Raw genomic sequence first — 24,735 nt, 5'->3', positions numbered from 1 at the left:
TGAACCAATGTACAAACATAAAAGCTGTCATCTGGTGGTTTAACTGACCCCACAAATTTACTTTCCTATTATTCATCAACTTAAAAAGCCACAGGAAACAAGAAAGAAAAAAGACTCTGATAATCAAACATCTGTGTATCAGGCATGACTTGAGTGATATGACCAACTTATTAACAAACATGCTAGAAGCCCAATACTCAGTGACAGTATGCGATATACCCATGGAACAAACAAGCACCTGTACCTTGTGAATCTAAAATTAAAAACGACAATAACAACAAAAAAACCCTCAACATATTCAGTTGTGTGCTGGAGCTTGCTGCAGTGGGTTTACAAAAGCCAGCTGTTAAATTTTCAGAAAGTTTACAAGCCAGGGTTGTTAAACACAGCCATTATTAAAAGTTAAATTGAATAAACTTAAAAATAAGTAAATTATATTAAGATAAAGGTAATAAATACTCAACACTCATAACTTCCTAATTATTTTACCATACTTTACTATCATCTATGCTCTTAAAGATATTTAGAGCTACTGGAAATACTAAACAACTGTGTGCTACTCTGCATCTCTTCCTAACTCCACATTCAGTGATGTCTCATTGGTAGCTTGAAATCAGACATGATGAGAATATTTACACCAGGGAAATTTGCAAAATGCTACAAAACTCATGCCCCCTCTTTCCAAGAGCTAGTTGTTAAACATTAGCAGCACATCACTGCTCTAGAACATAAACCCCCAAAAGCTGTCACCTCTGGGGGCCATATGCTTAACACAGAGAAGGTCCCAGGACTCTATTATGAAGAGGCAGTGAAGTCTCTCACTAGTTCATAGCCTGAGTCAGGTTACTTAACCTCTCTTTCTTCATGTAAAGCCTGTAGAAGAGTATCTGGCATATAATAAGTACTAGTTACTAATAGTTCTAGCTTGTATTTATGAGGGGTGTTACAATGTAGTGGTTTAAACCCAAGTCTTAGGAGCCAGACTTGCAGGTTTAAATCCTACCTCTGCTACTTGTCAACTATAAGGTCGCGAGCAAGTCCCTTCACTCTTCTATGCCCTGTCTTTGAAACAGTAAGATGAGGATAAAAACAGTAACTACCTCACATGTAGTGACTCACAGTAACCAGCACATACTAAATGCTCGATTAGTGTTAGCTGCTTTTATCGCTATTACCTGAATATTATGGGAATTCTTTTAAAATCATTTTCAAAAGGAGTTTAATTACTACATTCTTTAATACTAATTCCTGTATTATTATACCTCACTTTTCCCCAAACACACTATTATCTACTAGAGAGGATTGCAGAGAAATCTTGCCGCTTCCAAAATTTGAATTAACTCCTAGAGTAAAAATGGACCATGATAAAAGTGAATAAACAAACCATGGAAGAAATTTCAAAACAGGAATGACTAGAAGGTGATTACTTTGAAGGGAATCATGCTTATAATGAATACCTAAGTTCAAGGTTTGAGGCAGAGGGATCTTTATAATCACATCTCAAATATAAAGACAAAACCAATAAAACAGAACACATTATCATGTGTGACTTCAAAGAATACCAGTGTTAAAAAGGCATCAACAGTATATATTAATAGATGAACCCAGTGTAAATGAATAACTGTAAATAGAAAGTCACCTCTTAAAATAAAAATTTTACCCATAGCAATTGCTACAAACTGCATCTCACATACTGTACAAATAAGCTTACGATAACCACTGAAGTGTCAGTGCTGTGACCATACTTACATATTTAAATCAGCTCCATTTCAAAAAAGGACTTACGGCGGGCAAAGCCTTTGGATTAGAATTTTTGTGCCTTCCTTTGCTAATCACAATGTCCTCTGTGGCAAGCGTCCAAATGCAGAAGATTAAGAGCCCTTCATTGCACCCAAGAAAGAAATCAATGGCCAAACAGTGCTCATCGGAGATATCAGCTCCCATGCTGAACATTCACCACACCCTTTCCCTTCTTGATTCATCCCCAGTTTGCTCTCCAGCTATGCACAACATGGCCTCCCAGAGGAGATGGTCAAGGCAACCCCCACTCAGTGAGCTGACTTCCAGCGTGGTCTCCAAAGCCCAGCTTCCCGGTTCCTTAGTGCCATCTGTATGAGCAGAGCGTATCGCATGAGCAGCGGCTTCACACCTGAGCTGGATGATGAAGGTGGTTTCCCACACATCAGTTCTATGCATCCCAGCCTTCCCCTCTTTTCTTGCCCTAGTTTCCAGCACCCCTTACCAAACATTCAGGCCATCTATGCTACCTACAGACCAGGAGAGCCTGCCAAGGGCACAAAGCCAACTTCAGGAATCAAGAAAAATCTCCCATTTTCCTTGGGCACCCTATAGCTGAGAGGCTTGTCCTCTGTAGGACATATGTCCAAGGTCACCTTAGAGAGCACCAGGGCCCCTCCATGCTGCCCTCTCAGGGGTCCTCAGCCAGGATACTATGGATCTAGGGGAGAGAAGAGGAGCCTCTTCTGGAGAAGCAAACTAAGATGACTAGTCTACAAGCATCAGATCAGGTTAGTCTGGAACTGACATATAGAAGACCACCTGGACAGGTTAAATAAATCAAGGAATAGTGAAAAAGAACTACTGAAAAAGAACAGGGAAGCTCTATATGCACCAATATGGAACAATCTCCACAAAACTTTTTTTAACAAAATAAGTTTGATTGAGATATAATTTACATACATAACATTCACTAATTTTAGGTGTGCACTCTGGTAAGTTTTAATAAATGCAACCATGCAACCACTACAACCACGATCTTAGAATATGTTCATCGCCCCAGAAAGTTGTCTCATCCCTCTTTGAAGTCAATCATCATCAGCCCTTCCCCCAAACCCTGGCTGCTGAAAACCACCAATCTGCTTTCTCTTTAGTTGGCCTTTTCCAGAACGTCATATAAATGGAATCATCCAGTAGGTAGCCTTTTGTGTCTGGCTTCATTTACTCAGTTTAATGCTTTCAAAAGTCATTCATGTTATTGTGTGTATCATAATAACATAATATTGTTATTGCTGAGTTGTATTTCATCTGGTACAGCTAGATTTTGTGCGATTTGCCAAAATCTGTTCCTCCATTCTGCTGTTGGATATTTTAAAAGAAAAAGTAAGTTTACCACAGTGTGCACACAGTATACTACTATTTGCATAAAATAAAAGGAGGTACACACACAGATTTCTATATTTATTGACAAGCTTTTGAAAGACACGTTAAGAAAATGGAACTGTGGTTGCCTTTGGGAGAAAAATGGGATAGCTGAAAGATATCCTTTCTTTGGCAACTTTTATAACCATTTAAAAATTTTAACTATACACACTATTGATTCAAAAAATAAACAAATTTTAAAAGTTTTCAGAAGACCTCATATCTAAAGTTGGCGTCCCCTTTTGCCAAACCCTGCAACTTTTTTTTCTTAGCTATTTCTTTGACTTCTCAAGATGACCCGGAGATTTAGCATGTTATTTTCCAGATAAAGAAGAAACTTTTGCTGTTTTTCTTTCTCCTCTTTCTCAGAGTTCTTATTAACTCCAACTTAATCTCCCTTTCTTAACTGTTTCTTAAACAAGAAAAAAAAAAGTTTTGATCACCTCTGAAAACCAGCATCCAACACTCTAAACTCACAGCATGTAATGTGATTGAAGCCATGTTCCCAAGGCATTTTGTTGGATATGAAAATGGAAAGAGGCCAAAACACCTGGGCAGATCCCAGGGTGTGATCTCTCAGGAGACCTGGTGGCCAGGGTGATGTCCCACCCTTCGCCAGGCCAGGATGAGCATCTGCCCACAAAAGCAAGGAAGGAGCTGCAGCCACTTAGGTTTCAAAGTTCCTTGAAAAATCCTTCAGGAACATAGAAGAACAATCTTATGAACATCTGCAGCTTCTCAGAAAAGCTGATGTGCATATTCCCTTGTCTAGTGTAGATTGTTTTGTTTTGTTTTTAACAATAATACCATTATTGGCCTTCTTGACAGTGTCTGACACATGGTTCTGTTCAAAAAAAGTTCCCTAAATGCCTCTAGAGGGTGTCACTGATCCTCACAGTAGGGAATGACATCACTGCCCCTGCACTCTGCCTGGGCTTCTCTATCATCCCTGCATCAGACTCAGAACTGTTGCATCATTTCCCTGGTCCTGAAGAGCCTGCTTATTTGCCTGTCATGCATAGGCATTTGATCTCACAAAAGGCCTGTGCTCTCAAGGTATTGTACAGGATTAGAGGATGAGCACAGCTGTCATCCAGGTAAGAACACATAAACCAGAAAAAGATGGAGTAACAACAGGACACCCGCATTTATTCTTTGGCACAGGCCATGCATCCCAAATTCTCTTCTCCATCATCTCAAGCCATCACTTCCCAGCAGTCAGTCCAGACAGAGGCAAGCAGGCCCCACTCCATATCAGAAGGCTTTGTGACCCCACACTCCAGCTAACCCAATTAGTCACTCCAACAAGGTTCCACCTGACAAGTATCCCCAAAGCAGGAGTCACGCAGCATGGAACAAGCTCCAAGAAGTCAGCAAGATGACAGTGGCATCCCCAGGGCTTAGGACAGTAGCTGCCACTGAGGATGTTCAAAACCTGTGGACTGAGCCTTGAACAACAGCAAGCCTTCAGCAGGCAGGATGGGGCAAGGCACATCTGATCAAAGCGGAGCATGGCCAGGGCTTCCCAGACTGGGCCCACAAGGTGGATTTCCATGGCACATAGGCATGACTCTGTAAAACAACTCTCATACTTGAAAAGTTGTTCCCAGTCAATTCCCCTGCAGTCCTTCTGGTTGCATCAGGAAGAAAGTTCCAGTGCGGTGCTAGTATGTCTTTAAGCCTTCCCCTAGAACTTGATCATTTCCCTTTCTAACACATGAATGGAGTGGGCGCTTTATCAGCAACTTTGACAAACAATGAAATCCAGCTAGAATTCTAGGACACTGTTGTGTCTTCAATATATTTATTTTTACAGTTACTTTCTGTTTTGGGGAAATGTTAGATGGTTTTCTGCTTATAGAAATGTACAAAGTTTCTGTTTTAAATTATTTTATTTGAGACCAAAAGTTGGCTGATTTAAAGAGAAAAATATGAAAGAAAATACCACAGGAAGTATGAGTTTAAGACCAAAAAAATGTAAAAATCATGCAGGTGGTAGATGGTTCTACATGAATATGACACAAACCAGGCCTCTGACTTCTGTGAGCATAAGAACCAAGGCAAAGAAGTGTAAGGAGCAGGTTCCGGGAGGAAAGGGGCAGGTCATGACAAGAGCTGGGGCCCAGGGGATGTGGTGGCAGAAGATGGGTCTAGAAAGGTAAGGTCAGGCAGGGCATGGAGAGCCCGATGCTGAGGGGAGGTGTTGGGCTTTCACCTGTGACTGTGAGATCCACCAGAGGCCTCCAGCCTGACTGGCTAGTGGGAGGGGCCCCATCCCCAAAACTGGGCTGGTCTCGGGGAAGAGGGAAGATAAGCTGGGGTGTGTGAACTCTGAGGCAGAGAAGCCAAGGAAGTGGCTGGAGCTGCCTCAGCTCTGCTGACCACAGTGAGGCCCTGAGAAAGTACCTGCCCTCCCCTCAGGAGGATGTGCCTTATCACAAAATCCTATACCCTCCGGAGGTGCCCTCCAATACGGTGAATGGAACAAAGTCTGGTACAAGACAGCCTGGAAAACAGGTGTTAGCCTGTGCGGTCTTCCATGATAAAGTCACTTATCACCATATATGGCAAGAAAACTTCCAGGGAAAAGGAGAGGGAGAAAAAAAAAAAGATTGGAATAGGCTTAAAGAAAAAAAGAAAAAAATACCTAAAGATAGCCTAAACAAAGCAGGCCCAGCCCCTCATGCCGGCCCCACTGTCTGCTAGCCATATGGTGTGTGATAAGCCAGAATGCTTTTATTTATCTTCTTTGATTTGTCCATAAAGCCGAGAGCCAGCTCCACTGAGAAAGCTCCACTTGCAGTAGAGACTGCATCCTGCTCTTGACCCCTGACCAACACCCCCCAGGCCCCAGTTCCTGCTCCAGGAGGTGGCCCGGCTGCCACTCCCCTTCCCCTCATCCTTGCTTCCTGCCTCAGCTTCCATAGCTGTGTTCCCACAGCCAGTAAGCCAGGGGCGGTGCCTGCTGCCTCCTCTGTGGACAGCTAGCTAGGCCATTAGCACTCATCCTACGGGTGCACTCTGCCATTTGCCCAGTCCTCTGCTACAGCCCAGACAGTAACTGCCAGAAATAAACATTCTCATGGCTATAAAGTATGGCTATAAAGTATCAGCCACCTTGAGAGTACCTTGGCAACAATGTTGCCTCTTGAACCATAAAGGTCTCAGAGACATGTGTCTATCTGGTGTATTTCTTTGCTCCCACCTCCTTGCATGAGAAAATGGCCAAGCAACCACTGTATCCAAATGACTCTAGGTCCCAATTCACTGAAGCAGGCCTGCTCTTTTGCTCTCCCTAGAATGACCAAAATAATCACGTCAAGGTCTGTGCTGGATCTGCACTCAAGAGCCCTGATCTCAGCCTCCAAACTCTTCTAACCATCATCTCAATCTCTCTTCTTGGCAGCCAGGTTTTGCTTGAGTGAAGAAATGCCACTTGTTGGGTAGAGGAAGATCAGCAGAGTTGAATCTGCCAACAGGATGCCAAGTTAAATTTAAATTTCAGATAAACAACAAAATGCTTTTAGTATAAGTATATCCCATGCAATATTTGGGACACACTCATACTAAAAAATTATTCATTGGTGATCTGAAATTCAGATTTAATTAGGAGTTCTATAGTTTTATTTGCTAAGTCTGGCAACCCTAGATATCAGAAAGTAGCAGGACCAACCCCTTGCGCAACCCTGATCCTTCCTAGTAACCCTCAGGGCCACCATAGAAACAGCCCTGCCTCTGGCCTGCACTTCACTATTGCCACTCCCTGAGTGCACTTTGCAAAGGCCTGCAGGCTCTGCGTGGCATCTCATAACCAGTACCCTTAGTAACTAGGAACAAAGGATAACTTCTCAGCCAAAGCAAGAAGTTGCAAAGAAACCTAAAGGAAAGCTTTTGTGAACAGACCTAGCAAGAAGAGGCCCGAGAGAAGATGCCCTGTCCCCAGCAGGTATAAAAACACCAATCACAGGCATTCAAAGGCCTGACAGTGTTTGCATATGAGCCTGTACTGCACAGCCTCACACCCCACCAAAGGCACCAACAAGCCAATGTAATCTAAGACTGAGGGGGTGGGGCTGTATGGCTTAACAGGCACAGGAGCAGCTTTATAAATGGCCAGCATCCCAAGCCCTCAGGCAGCTGGTCTGGGCAGGCCCCTGCAGGAGTCCTGGCAGAAGACACAGCCCAGCCCCACTGAGAAGCATCTGAGGGGCATGGACTCATGGGCTCTGGGCCATGGGTGTGTGGGGCATTTCTCTATATACAGCCCTGAAGCATCTAGAAGCAGCTGTTATTCTTCTGCTCTGGCACTAACAGGAGGACACTTCATCTCTAATCTGCAGACTTTTCAAACTATCAGTCAGAAATCCAGTGGCTAATAAACAATATTAGGTTGAGCTATATGAAATTTCCATTTTTGTAAGTCAAAAAGAATATTGGCAATTATATACAGCCCAACCAAATAATAATAATTTGGTTGCTTTGTATTTATCAGACACCATTCAAGGTCCTTTAAGTAAATTCATTGTGTAATGTTTAATCCTGATGACCACCTTTCAAGGTAAGGATTACTGTGTCCATTTTAGAGATGCAGAGACTGAGACAGGGAGAGGTCACAATTATGTGTCCAGCTGGCTACACACTGGATCTATGTGTCTCCAAAACCCATGCTCATTCCACCCACCATGTGGCCTGGATTAAGTGCATTCTTCCACCTCCTCCGCTCTCTGACCCTGCCCATGGGTCAGTGTCTGGCCATTCCTGCAGCATCAGGCACTGCCAGGTCTTCCACCCTGCCAGCGCCTGCTGCAAGGGCCACTCTGTAGCTAATCAAAGCCTGGCCTCCTGAATTAGCAGCAAAGTGTATTTAACAAACAATTTCAAGAGGAGAAAAACATTTGCAAGTTTATTTAGAGTGCGAGGGGAAAGGTTGCCAAAAAATGCATCCTAAAATAAATAGAAAGTAGTCAAGGGGGAAAAAATCTAGTCCAACCAGTTTTAAAATGCCTTAACTGTGACCATGAGCTAATTTGTAGTAGACCACTGACAAAGGCATCAGGTGCGGTGTGATCCAGCATCACTGCAGACCCAGAGGCACATGCTTCCAAGGCTCTCCTCTGAAAAGGCTACCAAGCCTCATAGAGGGGAGAGGATGAGAAACCTCTCAAAAGAACAAGTCAAAGCCAGGGACCATCACTGGTCTCCTAGACCACCACAACCCCCCTTAAAGGCTGAAATCAACACAGTAAGATAAATAAAAGGGCTGTCAGAGGCCAACTTTAAAAGAAAAGAAGAAATGGATATGCTCCTCCCTGTGAAATAAAATTTTGGAAGAGCACACATAATACATAATAAAAATAGTTTCCACCAGCTCCAAGTGAACATCTGCAGAGATCAAAGTTTGAGGATAAAAAGGAGGAGAGGACTGACCTTCACATGGGCCACGTAGTGACGACACGTCTCCTCCATGTAAGTCAGCTGCAGCTTCTCTGTGACCTGACCCATGGTCTCTCCCAGCAGCACAAAGTAGACCCTGGGCATCTGGCCCTTCTCCTTTTTGGCCACGTCAGCCATCAGAACATAATTCAGGCCTGCCAATAAATGAGAGATCAAAATGTCAGAAAGGACCGACACACTGTGATGAGGCCACCTCTCTTCCTTGTCACGGGATCACATGCACATCTCATACGATACCTACCCTTCCATGGCAGGAGACTGCAGCCCCAAGCAGAGACTTGCTCAGAAAGCAGCACACAGCCAGGGTGCTCAAAGAATCGAGAGAGAAGCATGATGTCCTCTGCCTTTCTAATGACTCTCCTTGTGTCATACTTCATGGCTCTCCCTGATTTAAACCTCATGCCATCATGAGGTATCAACTGAGCCAGCAATATGCCCATCAACGAGGTGTACCCAACACAGGTTAGTGTCCTGACAAGCAAAACATCATGACAAACCTACAGAACATTACCAGAAGCTGCTGAAATTACCAAGGCTTTGTGTAATACTGACTTCTATAAAGCACATGGTTTATGCCCAACACAAGGGAACCAGCTCATCTGATAATTTTAACTCATCTCAACAAAGTTGAGTCGTGCTCTATAATCAGTACATGGACCGGACCATGTGCCCGCCATCGTTTACTGAGCACTAACTATAGGCCAGGCACCGCTAAAGGTAGAGGGGATGTATCAATGAACAACGCAGGCATAAACTCCTGCCTTCAGGTAGTTTACATGCACAGGAACCCAGATGAAGGCTGGAGTTGCCTTTATTCCCAGGTAGCCGAGTGTGGTGATCAAACATTTTGTAGTGCCTATCCTTTCAACAAAGCTATGACCACAGTAGGGCCTGTACTGAGGTCCTCTCCTGCAAAGAATAACTCACCCCCATACCTGAATGTGTAATGCCAGATGGCAGAACTTTTGTAACACAGTCTTGAATTTAAAAAAAAGAAGAAAGAAAGAAAGAAAAAAAAGATGATCACAGTATCAAATGCAGGCTAGATAAACCTGGAAGGATCTACCTCTGTTATTTCAGAGTCAATAAGTAAATAGATAGGTATGTATTTCATTATAGAAATATGACTTCAGCGTCAATACACCTATTTTACTGCTTTTCTGTGCCAGAGGTCATCCCCTCCGTAACCCTTTTTATTTTTTAACTGTTTTGGAGATTCAAGGAAATATGTTATTTTTAAAGTGAGAGAACAGGAATCTCTGTCCCTGGAATGACAAGGCAAGATGGCTAAGCAACAGAAGGCAGATGACCCAGCCCTGCCCTGTCTCCACACATCTGCCTCTTAGAATCTGGGGGCTTTGCATCAGTAACAAGTAGCCCCAAGCCCACTGGCATTTAAGTAAGTGAAGTCAGGCATTAGGGAAGGCTCCGGCTTTTAATGACATCAAAGGGATCAGCCACCAGGGGAGGTATGAACAGGCAGAGAGGAAGGTGACCTGAATGGGCATTCTGCACCTGCCACAGGGCATATTTTTGATGCTTCTAATGGCCTCCCTGGGCCTCTGCCATCTCAGGGATCTTGCCATGCCGAGCTGGCAAATTCCTAGTCAGCAGAGCCATCTGCCCCAACTTGTTTAACACCAGCAAACAGTTGACTTACAAGGCAAGGCTGTGTCACCAGAAGGGATCTGAGACCTGGATACTCTCAGGAGGTGCCATTATTAAGAAGAAAATAATGCATACAGGAAAGTGCTCCCACACAGAAAACACTGGCACCTGTGCAAGTGTCACACACCAACTCCAATGGGGACAATAGCAAGAAAAGGGTAGATTCAGACTGGCAAAGCTTTGAGGCAATCCTGGAGATCACTAAGCTCAAAAACCTTCATTTTTTAAGATGAGGGAACTGAGGCCCCAAAAGGGAACAAGACTTGCTCCAGGCCAGAGGGCCACCCATCAAACAGCTGAATCTAGGACTCCCTTAATCTCTGGTGCCAGGCTATTCCCACCACACTTGTTCTTGCTGCATGTTGTACATTACTTGACCAAAACCTCCCATTTTTTTGAATGCATGGATAGCAGGTCCAAACAAGTGCAGAGATCTACAACTGAACTCTAGCCAATTTACCTTCTACTGATCACAACTTCTCTGAACAACTGCCCTGAAGTAAGAAAGATTACATTTAAATGAAGTGAATTTCCAAGTTTGCTTAAGCAAAGTCATGGCTACAGATACACATTGCTGGAAGACAAGCCAGAGGCCACAGTTGGGTGAACCAATGTGGTGGAGGCAGCTGCTGAGCAGACTCTCCTCGGGGTCCCCTGACCAGCCTCCTTCCCAGGTGAAAGAACCATGGCTGCCTTCCCTCAGGAAGGGAGACAATGGAGAGAACAGTGAGACTGGACTATCTTACCAGAGATGAACTAGCTGAGCTCAGAGAAAACCTGGGTGGAAAGGAACACAGGAAGATGGAACGGATGGTATTGCTCCCCCACCCATATCCTCTTGGCTTTTACCATTTCTCTGCTGTCCAGCCCAAATTGCAACTGCCAGTACCTGCATCTCTTCTCCTGAGGGCTTTTTCTAGTGGCTCTGTCCATGTGCATGGCAAGCCAGGAGTGCCAGGGAACTCAAGTCCCCAGAGAAGCCCTCCATAATGCAGAGCCCCAGCTCCCTTGCCACTTGATGTGGGGTAATTCTGGGGCACGGTCTACACTGACTGCCAGGGTTCCCCAGCAGGACTGAGCTCCAGCTGCCCACAGTGGTAATCTGCTCAGTAAGACACCCTCTATTTGGCTGCTCTGATGGCTAATTTTATGTGTCAACTTGGCTGGGCCACAGTACCCAGAATCTGGTCAAGCACCAATCTAGATGTCACTGAGAAGGTATTTTTTTATATTAGATTAACATTTAAATCAGTAGACTTTGAATAAAGCAGATTACCCTCCAAAATGTGGGCAAGCCTCATCTGTTGAAGGTTTTAAGAGAAAAAGACTAAGGTTCCCAAAAAAATAAACTGCTTTTAGACTGCTTTCAGACTTGAGCTGCAACATCAACTCTTCCCTGAGTCTCCAGCCTACTGGCCTGCCCTGAAGAATTCAGACTTCCCAGACCTCATAATCTCACAACCCAATTCCTGAAAATCAACCAACTAATCCATTTCTTTCTCTCTCCATTCTGTTTCTCTGGAGAAGCCTGAGGTCTGCAGCTGCCTTCCTTTCCTGTCTCACTGTCCTATTTCCTTACTGGTACCTCTTGGGATCATTTGTGTATCAACCACATGCACTCAGATCCTTGACCCAGGCTCTGTTTTGGGGAGAACCCATATTAACACAGGGTAAGTCAGGAAAAGCAAATAAATTCAACCTGCAACGTGTGCCAAGCACTGTGCTAGATAATTTACAAACACCAACTTTACTCCTCCAAAGTTTCATCTCACTGCAGAAGTACTGATCCGGAAGTACTGATCTCTTGCAACTCAAGGGAGAGAGAAACAACCCACAGTTCACAGAAACTGAGCTGAGGACAAGGCAACTGCTGCTCCTCTCCAGCGGGGTGTGTGCATGCCAGCACATTAAACTTTCAGATTTCTCTAAAATGTTAAAACATACAATCACAGACATACCGCATTATCCAATTCACCAAGTGCAATCATTCTGGAAGCATTTCATCTCTAGAACTGCCTAATTAGTACTTTTCCTTGATTTAAATTTTGACATTTTAAATTACCCCAAAGGAAATTACTTCTACATCAGACTGTCTCCTCTAGAAGAAAGCAAGATTCACAACGAGAGACCCTGCCTGAGGAGGCAAGAAGAAATGCTGACCACTCATTCCAAAGCCCTGAGTGGAACTGGCAGTTTTACCAGCACCCACTGGTAAAGGGTCTGGTGGAAAGGGAAGCAGAGGACATGTCTGGGAAGCAGCCGATCAGCTGCCCGGGCTCTGCGGTCAGGGCCCTGGGAAGGTGGGTGGATCAGGCTGTCCAAGTTGCCCACAGCTGGCCATGAGGTAAGCCAGCCTGGCCAGCCCCTATCTGTCCCTGGGAGGCTGCTAGTTCTGATTAGGGCCTGCTCCAACAGCACATTTCACATCTTAGGTTTTTCCTTCTGGCAGCTTGTGTCCCTGCCATGTCGAATGATGTCATGGTGATGGAAAAGCTGATCAGCCCCGAGTAATACTTTCAGCCACCTCCCTGCCCTGCCCCCGGCTGCTTCCCGAGGAGCCCCCCTGCACGGGCCTGGGCCAGGAGGGAGCCAGCTGTCTCTCATCAACTCTAGCTCTGGTCTCTCCCAGCAAGTTTTGATTAATTCCTGCTCTCCATCAGAACAAGATTTCAGCTGTGAAATTCTAACAAATTCTCCTTCCCAAGCTTCAGGCTGAGAACCATGGAAACACAGGAGCACTGGGTCAGAGTGCAAAATGCAATCACTCAGAGAGCCCCCCTTCCTGGTTTTCGTTTCACACTCTGGTGAAAGCCCAGAACTGCCAGCTTGATTCCCAGCCTCCAGAGATTGACAAGCAAGTTTAGGCTTCAGCCTGGCCAGTGAGTAGGTACAAGCACCGTCCATGGGTGAGGGGCAGGGTCCCCTTGGGCAAAGCATTCACCACCTTCACCTATGCTAGCCAGGAGGCTCCAAGGGGCCACAGGCTGTTCCCAGGCCAAGAATGAAGTGATGAATAATACTATTAGGGACAGGAAGAACTCCTATTTTAAAGTGCTTTATGAAATATGTTGTAAACCTGCTCCTGGAGGAGCCCACAGTCGGAGTGAGAAGTCTGTGTCTGTCTGTGTCCCAGTGCTAAGCACAGTGCATGCCACACAAGGGGCCCGGAGCTCATCTAGAAAAGCCAGCAAGAGAGCAGCTGGTTGTTTTTGTCCCGTCTGCCTGCCCCCCTCCCGCTAGAATGCCAGCTCCATGAGGGCAAGGACTTTGCCTGTCCTGCTCACTGCTCCGTGCCCCAGGATAAGCAGGGTGTCTGGCACTCTGTAGGACCTTAATTATTATTGTTTGATTGAATGACCCAACAGGGATTCAGCAACTCAATGTAACTGGATGCTTGCTGTGCTGGTTTATGAAGCTGTTGTCCTCAGCTCCAACCCACCCTTCTCTACCCTGCACTGTGACACTGGGGCTGGGACCCTGCAAACCTCACTTGTTTTGCCAGAGGCTCGCTGTGAGGCTCTGCTAATATGGAGCATCGGAGGGAGCCTGCAAGGCTGGAGGAGGGCAAAGGAACTCGCTCCTTCCTCCCTGCTTCCTATTCCTAGCAGCTTATCCCAGCAACAGTTTCTCACGGCAGCTGGCCCCAACAGCAGTTAATTGTAGTTTTCAATTTTCCCCCCATTCTCCCAGAGCCAGCCTCATTGCACTCCCTCAGAGAGATCAGCAGCACCAGCCCCCTCTCCTCAGAGGTTCAGGTCCTAGCTCCGCAGGGCCCCTTCTCCAAGCTTATAGGTTCTGATAACCCCAAGGAAGTGGTTAACCCGAAGTATAACCTTGAACAGTGGTTCTCAAATTGAACCCATCTGGAGGCTTGTAAAAACACAGATGTGGGTCCCACCTTCAGAGTTTCTAGTCAGAATTTGCATATCTAATGAGATCCCAGGTGATGCTAATGCAGCTGGTCTGGGACCACACTTTGAGATCCACTGGCGCAGACCTGGAGGCGGCAGCTGCTTCCTGCAGTTACTCCCAGGTCGTCCATGACCTGTTTAACCCATTCCCAGTGCTAAATTTCCTCTGTTAAAATAACTGGTATGGTTTTTGTTTTGCTGCCTGGACTCTGCCTGTTTCAGAGGCCAAGGCAGATTCACCTCCTACAGAGAAAGTCTGTATTTCCTACAGTATTTACAGAGGCTACAGCAGCTTGTGTCCCGCTAATGAGCTGGTCCTGAACACTCCCATGACCAAGTAGGCACTGTGGTCTCCCATTTCTAAAGCAGGAAATAAAGAGGCAGTTGGTGTCCCTTCTCTGTACATAGGCTTGAACCCTGCCAGGTAGAGAAGAAGAAACCAAAGGCACAAGACTAACATCAGCTGCTTATGGCTCTCAAAACCATCCTGAGAGAGCAGGTCATGTAGCTGAAGACAGCAGCAGATAAATACCACAGAAGATACCACTTCTGACAGCAGTACCTAGCCCACCACAGGTATCTGTGTATTGCTCTGCCCAAATGCAGCCGTCCTGCTAACAAACTCAGCCCAAGATATGCAGACATCGAGAGGTGCCTGGAAGGCCTGCCCAGGGCTGGCACTCATTCACCAGGCATTCCATGGACAAAGTCATCATCCACATGGTTCCTCTGCAGCTGCCAGCACAAAGAGTAGGAAGGCTGGTAACCCAGTGTCTCAGCTGTGGGTTCCTGAGGCGGAGGCCTGGAGATGACAGAGTTGGCCAGCACCCTCTGCTGAGCTTGGATGGGAGTGGAGGGTATCTGTGTCCTGGAAGTGCTCATCTTTCCTCCATCTGAAGACTGACCTTCCCAACTGTGCAGAGCCAAAAGGCTGCCTTCCTTGCTGAATTCTAGGACACCACACCCAGAGCTGGACCCCCACAGTTACCTGACCTTTCACCTCCACCTCATTTCCTATCACATTTCCATAAGGCCTGCCCATTTTTCCCTCCCCAAACTCTCCATTTCACTGCCAGCACATTTTCTGGCAGATTTCTACATTTCTCTTTCTACTGCAAAGATTGAGATATGAATGCCAGAGAAAGTGACAGAAACATGCTGGGGATGAATAATTTTCTGCATTGCCTTATTATATTGAGATATCAAAATTCTCCAGTTACCATCCCCTTTAAGCCTGATTATCGGGGAAACACACCCTTAGAGTGTAAAGGGATGTTTGACTTTATCTATGAACCCATGTGGCAGATGGAGGATAGGGAAGAGAAATTAATGGGAGGGTACACTGGTGCTGAATGGGCCCCACCTAATGTCAGATATAAGCCAGGTTGCTTCACATTGCCCACAAGGTACAGTACAAAATGCCATCCAACTGCCTGCCTCTTCCACTTTACCCCAACACTTCTGGGGCTATGGCTAAGCCTAGACCTTCATTCTAATTGTGCTTAGCAGTCTGTGAAAGGCTCATGCTAGATGGGGCCCCAGAAAGAGCCACTGGTCGGGAACAGCATGAGGAGGCACCCACATCTCCTCTGCGCTCAGCTCATGAACCTTCAACTCAGAGTTTGCTCTACCACTTGTCTCATGGTCTGAATCACTCTTGCTCTAACTTGCATCTTGGTTTCTTCTTCTCTGCTTCAGCTATGCCAATTTACCTTCACTTTCACAACAGCGATAAGTGAACATTGTCTAACACTGCTTCAAGGCCAAAATAGTAGAAACTCTTTGTAACTCCCTTTAGAAGCTCCATGAAGGCAGGACTATATCTCCAGTGCCTGGCACATGTGGATACATAATAAGCATGTGTCAAATGAACATACACAGAAACTATTACTCGTTTGCCCTTTTTGAGAGTTCTAGAATAGTTCTCATTCTTATGTGTATCAAAATTAATCTTCATTCTTTAAAAATGTTTTTTAACAGAGTCCAACTACGTGATGAGCTGGCATTGGACAGAAGACAGACTGCTTAATTATGTGGAGGACACACGAGTCCCAGAACTATCAGAAAGCTTTTTTCCTTAAGACTGTAGTATCTTAAACAATTATGGAGGTGGTGAGAAATAGTTGTTAGAAAGCAAAACTAAGTATCATAAGATCCAAATTCAACTCCTGGCTTCAACAATATCTGTGTGATCTTGAGTGAGCTGCTCTTTCTCACTGAGCTGCACAAGAAAATGTTGTTAATCCTCCCTCACTAACCAGTTCCCAAGTTTTATGGTATGGTTTCATTCAATGTTGAAATTTCTAAGCTCTTTCTAAAAAATGATAAAATAAATATGTTTAATCGTTGAGCTTATTCAATATACCTGAAGATCAAGAGAAATTGCCAATGAGATAGCCAAGAAGGATGAACATATTAAATAAGGTAGAACATTTGAGGTGTGGCTGAGGAATGAACTAGCTCATGTAAATATTTCTGCATAAGTGGGCGTGTGTGCACACATGTGTGCTCCAGAGCAGTGCTTCTCAAACTTAAATGTGCACAGGAATCTTGTGGGGCTCTTGTGAAAATGCAGATTCTGATTCAGAAGTCCAAAGTGGAGCCCAAAGTCCTGCATTTCTAACAAGTTCTCAGTGATGCTGACAATGCTAGGCCAGGGGCTACACTGTGAGTAGCAAAAGGAGTCACTCATGACATTAAAAATATCTAAGAACGTCAGTAGGTTCAGGTCCCTGTTAGTGTTTTTGTTTGCCTGGAGTTTTTCTTTCTATTATTAAATCAGCCTTTTAAATAAAAACGAAGCACCTAGTAATATGCATAAAGCTGCAGATTCATTTCCTTCAGGTGATCACGTGCTCTGAATTCCAATCAACACTGGTTCTATCTTGTTCTGGGGTTTAATCCAGTCTCTAGAGCTGGGCTAGCAAGTTGATTTTCCCCAGTCAGACAAATGGCAGGGACAGTTACCAGCTGTCAGGACAATGCCTGCCTCTTTTCAATTCTGAGCTGCCGAAGCAGCACCCCTCTTTTAGAAACTTAAGCCTCTGTAACACCAGCATGCGAATCCCACCATCCATCTTTGGTCTCCAATTCCATAGTAAATGGCATAAGTCCCCTGACATCTGGCTGATGCTACAAGCTCAATAAGGAGCCTCCAAAGTCCTGTCACTTCTGCTTTCTAACTGCTCGAATGTTCCCTAAGGGCCAGGCTCCAGGCACTATATCTCCACCAGTCCTATAGGACCTGTGGTCCAATGAGGCTTCAGTCTAGCCCTCACATTTGGAAAAAGAATGCTTGGGGTCCAACATTATTTGTCCTAGAGCTGGAGGTTGTGTGACATTAGAAACATGTTGATAAGCAGGAAATAGAAGGGGAGGAACCTCAGAGGGAAAGGATGTCCAGCCTGTGTGCCTGCTGCCTGCAAAACCAGCTGGGAGGAACAGCGACAGGGAACATCGGAAATATCCCACTAGCCCACTCCAGCTAAACGGGTATCCTGAGCCCTGACTTGGTGGCTCATTACCAATCTCTCCTGGAACGTGTTTGCCATGGAAGCTGAAGCAGGTGGTGACGTTCAGGCAGTTCACAGGCTGCTGTCCGTCGTGACACTGAGGCGCTGTGATGTTGATGGAGCCCGGGAGGAAGATGGAGACATCCACCGTAATGACAGGCCTTGCTCTGCAGGGCAAGAGAGGAAGGTGACTTAGTCATGGTAAGGAGCAGCTCTCAGAACCAAACAAGAACTAGACCAACAGGATAAATCCTAGGCCTTCAACCCAGCATTTAATTAAAGCATGAAATATCCCAAGAGAGAAGTGCTAGTATGTTCTGTGAGCATTTTTTTCTGGTTTTAGAAGGGGCATATTGCCTAGTAAATTAATAGTTAGCTTCCCAATAATAAAAGCAAGTTTGTTGTTAATAAAATGCATCTGGTTGAAGCCATAAATGAACCACCAGATGCTGGGTAATTATTTAAAATTTTACCAATTAAGTACCAATTTCCATTTTATTAGGGAGATAATACATTTAAGAGGATTTCCTATAGCAGATGCCATGATTCAAGAAATAGATGCATACTCAGGGATTCCCTCAAGCATTTGCTGCCATTATGAGCATGAACTGCAATGTTCTAGCCCCATTCAGTTGGTCAAACCTCCTGCATCATTTACCTCCACCAATTCATTGGGTAATTTCCTAAAAGAACTTGATAAGTGGAGTCCCAGCTGGTAATAGCAAAGTGCTTCAGGGCAGAAGAAATCAACCTGCCCAGTCTTATGACCAAATGAAACTCAATAAATAGCCATACTCTCCTCCCTGCCATGGACCATCTCCCAGTGCTTGATGAATGGACAGCACCTGTGGGCTCCCCAAGGACATCCCACAAAAACAAAGAGTAAATCACACCATTCTGCTCCCACTGCAGACATCTGCTCAGGCAGCATTCACCTAAGCTACCGCTCAACCTTCTCCCCTCCAGGCCTCACAAAGAGACCCTTTTACCTCTAAGGAGCCCTGGCCTTCACACCACTGGGGTGACATAACAAGATTAAGGGGCATTAGTAGCTTGAGAACAATGATGCCCCTGTGTACAATGATCCCTCAAAGAGAGCCCAGGGTGATGGGGTGGATGGGAATGATGACCCACACCAACTCCAAGGGAAGAAAGCGTTAAGGAAAATCTGGGTGAACAAAGGAAGTGAAGAGACACGAGGCACAGATGGGGTGAGGGGACTCCACTGCTGCCACCATGCTGGGAGATGGGGTCAACAGAGAGTAGTGGTAACAGATGCAGTGGAACTGCGGGACTTCCAGAGCAAATCTGGCCACAGGACAAACGGAAGTCAGACAATAGCAGTGCCTGAAAGAAGGCCAACACCTTAGTCTTTCCATTTTCTTCTGGGTTCATCCTTACAGGATACCAGAAATAAATCGGAAAGTGGATATCTTACCCCTGGCCAGTGTGATTGTGCAGAAGCCAATGGACACCCTATAAAACCCCGTCGACCTTTCAACAGCCAGCTCAAATGTTCCCACCCTGAGGAAGCCTTCTCTAGTACCCCTGACAGGCATCCTCCCTCTCTGTGCTTCCAGCTCTGTACACACACCTCTGGCCCCCACTTACTAAGGTGAACAGTCATTGTCTATTTCCAAACCTGCCCCACCATCCTGCAGCACCCTGAAAGGGCTGGGATCCGGTGAATTCATCCTCTCGTTCCCATAATAAATGTGCAAACACCCTTGTTAAATAAGTACAAATTTTACTCCAGCCTAGGAGACTGAAAACCACGAGTGTCCAAAGCCTCACAGATGGACAGAAGTACCATGAAGAGCTGGTCTCCACCTTGCCTGGTCCCTGACGCGCCTGGTCATGGTACAGAAGAAAAGCCTAGCCCGCCCCATCATCCCCAGGGGCCACCTCGTCAGGGAGGAGGCCGAATCCTCCTCTCACAAAAGAGCTCTGCAGAAGACAGTGCGGCAGGCAGGAAACAGACGTGGGCAGCCCAGACACAGTGACCTCAGTGGAAGTTGGAAAAACAGTATCCTTTGAAATGGACCACAGGGACCTTCACAGGTACATCTCCTTCCCACAGCTGTCGGATCAGTTCCCTTCAACCTTTTTGTTTCAACTCCAAGTATTGTTTTTGGATGAAGAAAAGCCCAGAAATCTTTCAGAGGCCTCTCTGATCGCTTCCTGTGACCTTCAATGGGAGAGCACCGTGTGCCTATCACCCTGACACAGGACCTGCCCCGGGGCTAATCTGAGGGAAGCAAACTTCCTGAGGGCAGAGCAGGCCAGCCACACTCCTGGGGGCAGGGGAGACTGTGTCTCACAGTCCTGCCTACAAATGTGCCAGCCTCTGAGATAAAAGCAAAGGAGCACCCAAGGACAGCACCACAAGCGCTTTCAGTGCTTTTTTTTTCTTAAGAAGCTGGTAGCGGCCGGGCGCGGTGGCTCACGCCTGTAATCCCAGCACTTTGGGAGGCTGAGGCGGGTGGATCACAAGGTCAGGAGATCGAGACCATACTGGCTAACACGGTGAAACCCTGTCTCTACTAAAAATACAAAAAATTAGCTGGGTGTGGTGGCGGGCACCTGTAGTCCCAGCTACTTGGGAGGCTGAGGCAGAAGAATGACGTGAACCCGGGAGGCAGAGCTTGCAGTGAGCCAAGATTGCACCACTGCACTCCAGCCTTGGTGACAGCGGGAGACTCCGTCTCAAAAAAAAAAAAAAAAACCAAAAAAAAAACCTGGTAGCTGGAACACTTCTCCCTGAGGGCTGACAGTTCAAATCCTGACACTTCACTTCAAGGTAAATAATACAACCAGTTGGGATGCCCTTTGACATGTTGCTCAAGGTGCCTTGGCCTTCTGCAAGGCAAGGACAGATAAAGAGCCTTCACCCCTGGTGCCACTGGTGCCATTGTTAGGTTACTAAGCCAGCCCTGGGGCCACCTACCTCCAGGGAGCTAATTTGAGGTCATATAGTTGAAAGCCTCAGCCAGGTTTTCTCTTAGCTGCAGCCCATAGCATTCCTAACCCACATACCTCTGGCCTCCTGCCCTTAGGAGGGTTAGGAACGATGGGCAATACATATCTATGTGTGCTTGCACATGCGTGGTCTCCTAGCCCTCCCTGCTTTTCTAGTCCCACCCAAAACCTAAAGTAACTCAAAATCTAACATCAGTTAGGCCAGGCTGAGCCAAGCCCCTACTTAACATAGCCAGCTGATGCCTCCAGGCCTTCACTGCTGCTCAGCTGAATCCTGGGACTTTATCAACGGCTGCCCCTGCAGACATCCAGCCTGCTGGCCCCTCAGACATGCTCAGCAACCCCTTTGCCTGCCCCACCTTGCTTCCTCTCTTAGGGGCTCCAGCCTGTCTTTGAAGCCTTCCCTGCTCTCCCTGATTCCCTTGTCCTCCTGGAATAGACCAGGGTGGTCACCCTCTGCTTCATCCTCATCCACATCCCAAACTGAACCTCGCCCTGACCTTATTCCTATCTTGGGGCCTGGCTCAGAAGATGAGGGCCCCTCGCCCCCAGCCCGTGTACCGGAACTGAACCTTGCTCTGACCTTATTCCTATCTTGGGGCCTGGCTCAGAAGATGAGGGCCCCTCGCCCCCAGCCGATGAACCAGATTCCATCACTCTCACCAACCTCATCCCCCCATCCCTCATCCCTGGAGCAGCCTCCCATCCTCCCTCTTGTCTCTTCAACCTCTCCAGGACCCTTGGGTGTAGGCACAGGGTCAGGGCATCAGGGTTCACATAGATGAGGGTGAAGCTGAGGGTGACCACCTCTGATCTCTTCCAAGAGGGTAAGGGACTTGGGAGACCAGAAAATGGCTCAAAGACGTTCTTGGCCTAATCACTCATCTAGAGCTTCCTGTCCTTAAAACACCTCCCTGAACTACCTGCTGGTCCAATTTGCTCCTTTGCAGCCAAGCTTCTGGAGAAGCAGTCAAGAGTCACTGTCCTTCTTGTTTCTTCTCTCACCCACCCACTGCCATCTGGCTTTTGCCCCATCACTTCTCTAGAGCCACCACAGCCAAGGGCACCCCTGACCTCCCCCTGCCACCTCCAAAAAGTCTCAGGCCTCACTCTGCTTGGCCCTTCCTGCTGACTTTGACACCACTGCCTGACCAAGTAACCCTGCCTTATAATCCTCACAGCACCTACCACCATCTGGAATCACCTTCCCTTTTATATTAATAAGATCTGCATGTCCTTGGTCTCCTCACCCATAAAATGGGGATAACAGCCCCACTTATGTCATGGATTGTTAAGAAGACTAAGAGTTGTCATGTGTTCTGTCAACAAGAGGATGGATGAACAAACTCAAGGATATTCAGTCAATGGAGTGCTACTCAGTAAGGGGAAAAACAAGCAACACACCAACATGAACGAATCTCAAATGCATCACACTGATTAAAAGAGGCCAGAAACAAAAGAGTCCATACTGTATATCCCCACCAATGTGAAATTCTAGAATGGGCAAGATGGATCTATGGTGATAGAAGTCAGAACAGTGGTTGTCTATCAGGAGAGGGGTATGACTAGACAGAGGCACAAGGAAACTCTCTGGGGTGACAGAAGTATTCTTTATTGTGGTGGGGTGGTAGTCACACAGCATATGCAGTGGTCAAAACTCATGGAGTCATACTCTCAAATTGGTGCATTTTATTGCATGCAAATTCTACCTTAATACAGAAAGAAAACAATAACAAAGAATGAACACAAATGAAGTGCTCACACTGTGCCAGGCATGCGGTAGGAGCTTACCAAACATTGGTTGCATTATTATTCACTTGCATATGGCTCTCTGGCTATAATCTAAGGTCACAGGCTAGGTCAGGTTTCCCATCAAATCCCCAGGATCTGATGCATGGCTGCATCTCAACAGGTCAATGCACCTTAGCTGAATGAATAAGATAATGGATTATTGTGACCACAACATCCTTGCATGCTACTCTACAGCTGTCATGGCCCGACCACTCTTCTTGGGCCTTCCATGCCTCTTATTCAGGGCAGGGCTCCCCAGGCTCCTCTCCTAGGTCTCTTCTCTTGATACGTGCTCTCCCTGGAGTTCTTCTTGAAGAACTTTACATTTGTCCCTGTTGAGCTCCAACTCACCAGATTCAACCCTCCATCCTAGGCTGGAGTCTGGGGTCTCCCACCCATTATGTAACTGCCTCGCTTTACTTTACATCCATATGTGAGCAAACTCCTGGAGAAGGCCGTCCCTCACCATGAAGAAGAGAAAAAGAAAATACCCTTTGGATTAAGCTCACAGCAGGAAGATTAAAAAATACAAGAATGATGAGAAAGCAGAGTCTATATGATGGACCTTCAGCCAGATGGCCCCGGTTTTAAGAGGGCCTGTTGGGTCAGGCGCAATGGCTCACGCCTGTAATCCCAGCACTTTGGGAGGCTGAGGTGGGCAGATCACAAGGTCAGGAGTTCGAGACCAGCCTGATCAACATGGTGAAACCTGTCTCTACTAAAAATATTTAAAAATTAGCCAGGTGTGGTGGTGTGCACCTGTGATCCCAGCTGCTCAGGAGGCTGAGGCAGGAGAATCACTTGAACCCAGGAGGCGGAGGTTGTGGTGAGCTGAGATCACACCATTGCACTCCAGCCCGGGTGACAGAGCAAGACTCCATCTCAAAAAAAGAAAAGAAGGAAAAAAAAGCCTGTTTTCAACTGTAAAAGTTGAGGAGTGTGTTTTATTTGAGAAGAATCCTGACAAACCAAAGTAAGATGCTCAGGATAATGAAGAGAGCAAAGATGACATCATGAAAGCACCAACTAGAGCAACCAGCTTCACAAATCTAACCTCAATCACTTGGAGCCACAAAAGCTGTTTTATCCAGAGGAAGCGCTGATAAAGAAAGTGAAAATCCAGTCACATGGGAAATAATTACAGGAACCAGGGAGGCCTTATCTTAGTGAAGTCACCACTTGGGGGACACAATTGCCCCCTTCAGATACTAAAGGGTTGCTATATAAAAGACACAAGACTGAGAAGCAGAATTTTAGGGAGGCAAATTTAACCCAATTTACATCAAACTTGCTAAGATTTATTAAGCAGTTAAACCAGGCACTGTTCTGAACATTTTACATGTACTGCAGATAGTCCCCGACTTATAATGGTTTAACTTATGATTTTTCAACTTCACAACGGTGCAAAAGCCATAGGAATGCAGCACACTCCTTGACTTACCATGAGGCTACATCTGGATAAACCCATCCTAAGTTGAAAATACCATGTTTTGACTTAGAATGGATTTATCTGGAAATAACCCCATCCTAAGTCAAGGAGCATCTGTATTGCTGTCCTGGCCAACAGAGGAGAATCCTGAAACAGAAAGGTCAGGGGACTTGCCCAGGAAACTCACCTAGTAAGGGCAGAGTCAGGGCTGGAACCCGGCCACCTGGCCCCTGAGTTCACATTCAACCTCAAGGCTCTTCTGCCTCTTTAATAATTCAAGATTTAATGTTACCCGGGGCAAGCTGGTTCCCTTAGAAGTAACTGGGCTCCCACTCATGGGGCATCTCACTCAAACAGGAGGCTGTGTAGCCCTGCAGTGGAGACCAGCAGAAGGTACCGCTGAATAAGAAGGATCTGGGGTGTGGAACTACATGGCCTCTGGGATCCCTTCCAGCTCTGAGATCCTATTAGTCTATTTTAGAAAGTTCTGCCATCAGGTTATTAACAAAACCTAAGAATTGGCTCCCACTCCAAAGTGTAATTCTGCCTCCTCTGACTCATACAGCTAGAAATACTTGGAGAGGGTTCACGGGTGGTGGCGGCGGCCCACTGGCCTTTGCAGGAGAGATGCAGACTGCACGGGCCTCAGCAAGCTCTGGGCCTCAGCTCATGTCCCTCACCTCTGCAGCCAACAGGGAATGACGTGCTGTCTAACGGGCAGGAGGCTCCCGGTCCCCAGGGTGTTGTGGACTGACTGGAGGTACAAATGCAGGGTGTACAGATGAAGAGACAGAATGAACAGTGCTTCCCAGCACCCGCAGGAAATTATAAA

The 24,735-nt window shown here is 46.3% G+C and overlaps 1 protein-coding gene across 3 annotated transcripts in view; it reads right to left on the bottom strand.

Annotated features, from left to right (window-relative positions):
* Positions 1-24,735, bottom strand: part of ITGA9 (integrin subunit alpha 9) — a 369,289-nt gene that overhangs the window by 270,150 nt on the left and 74,404 nt on the right. For all 3 annotated transcript variants that reach the window (XM_034956118.2, XM_034956120.2, XM_034956121.3), the window contains exons 14-15: positions 17,717-17,871; positions 8,587-8,747 (exon numbers count right to left, since the gene is read on the bottom strand). In XM_034956118.2, the coding sequence (XP_034812009.1) occupies positions 8,587-8,747; positions 17,717-17,871 (316 nt within the window). The remainder of the gene's footprint in view (positions 1-8,586; positions 8,748-17,716; positions 17,872-24,735) is intronic.

The sequence above is a fragment of the Pan paniscus genome, chromosome 2 (genome assembly GCF_029289425.2).
Source record: "Pan paniscus chromosome 2, NHGRI_mPanPan1-v2.0_pri, whole genome shotgun sequence".
Lineage (NCBI taxonomy): Eukaryota > Metazoa > Chordata > Mammalia > Primates > Hominidae > Pan > Pan paniscus.
Note: the sequence above shows the minus strand (reverse complement) of the source record. Positions and strands in the feature narration are given on the sequence as shown.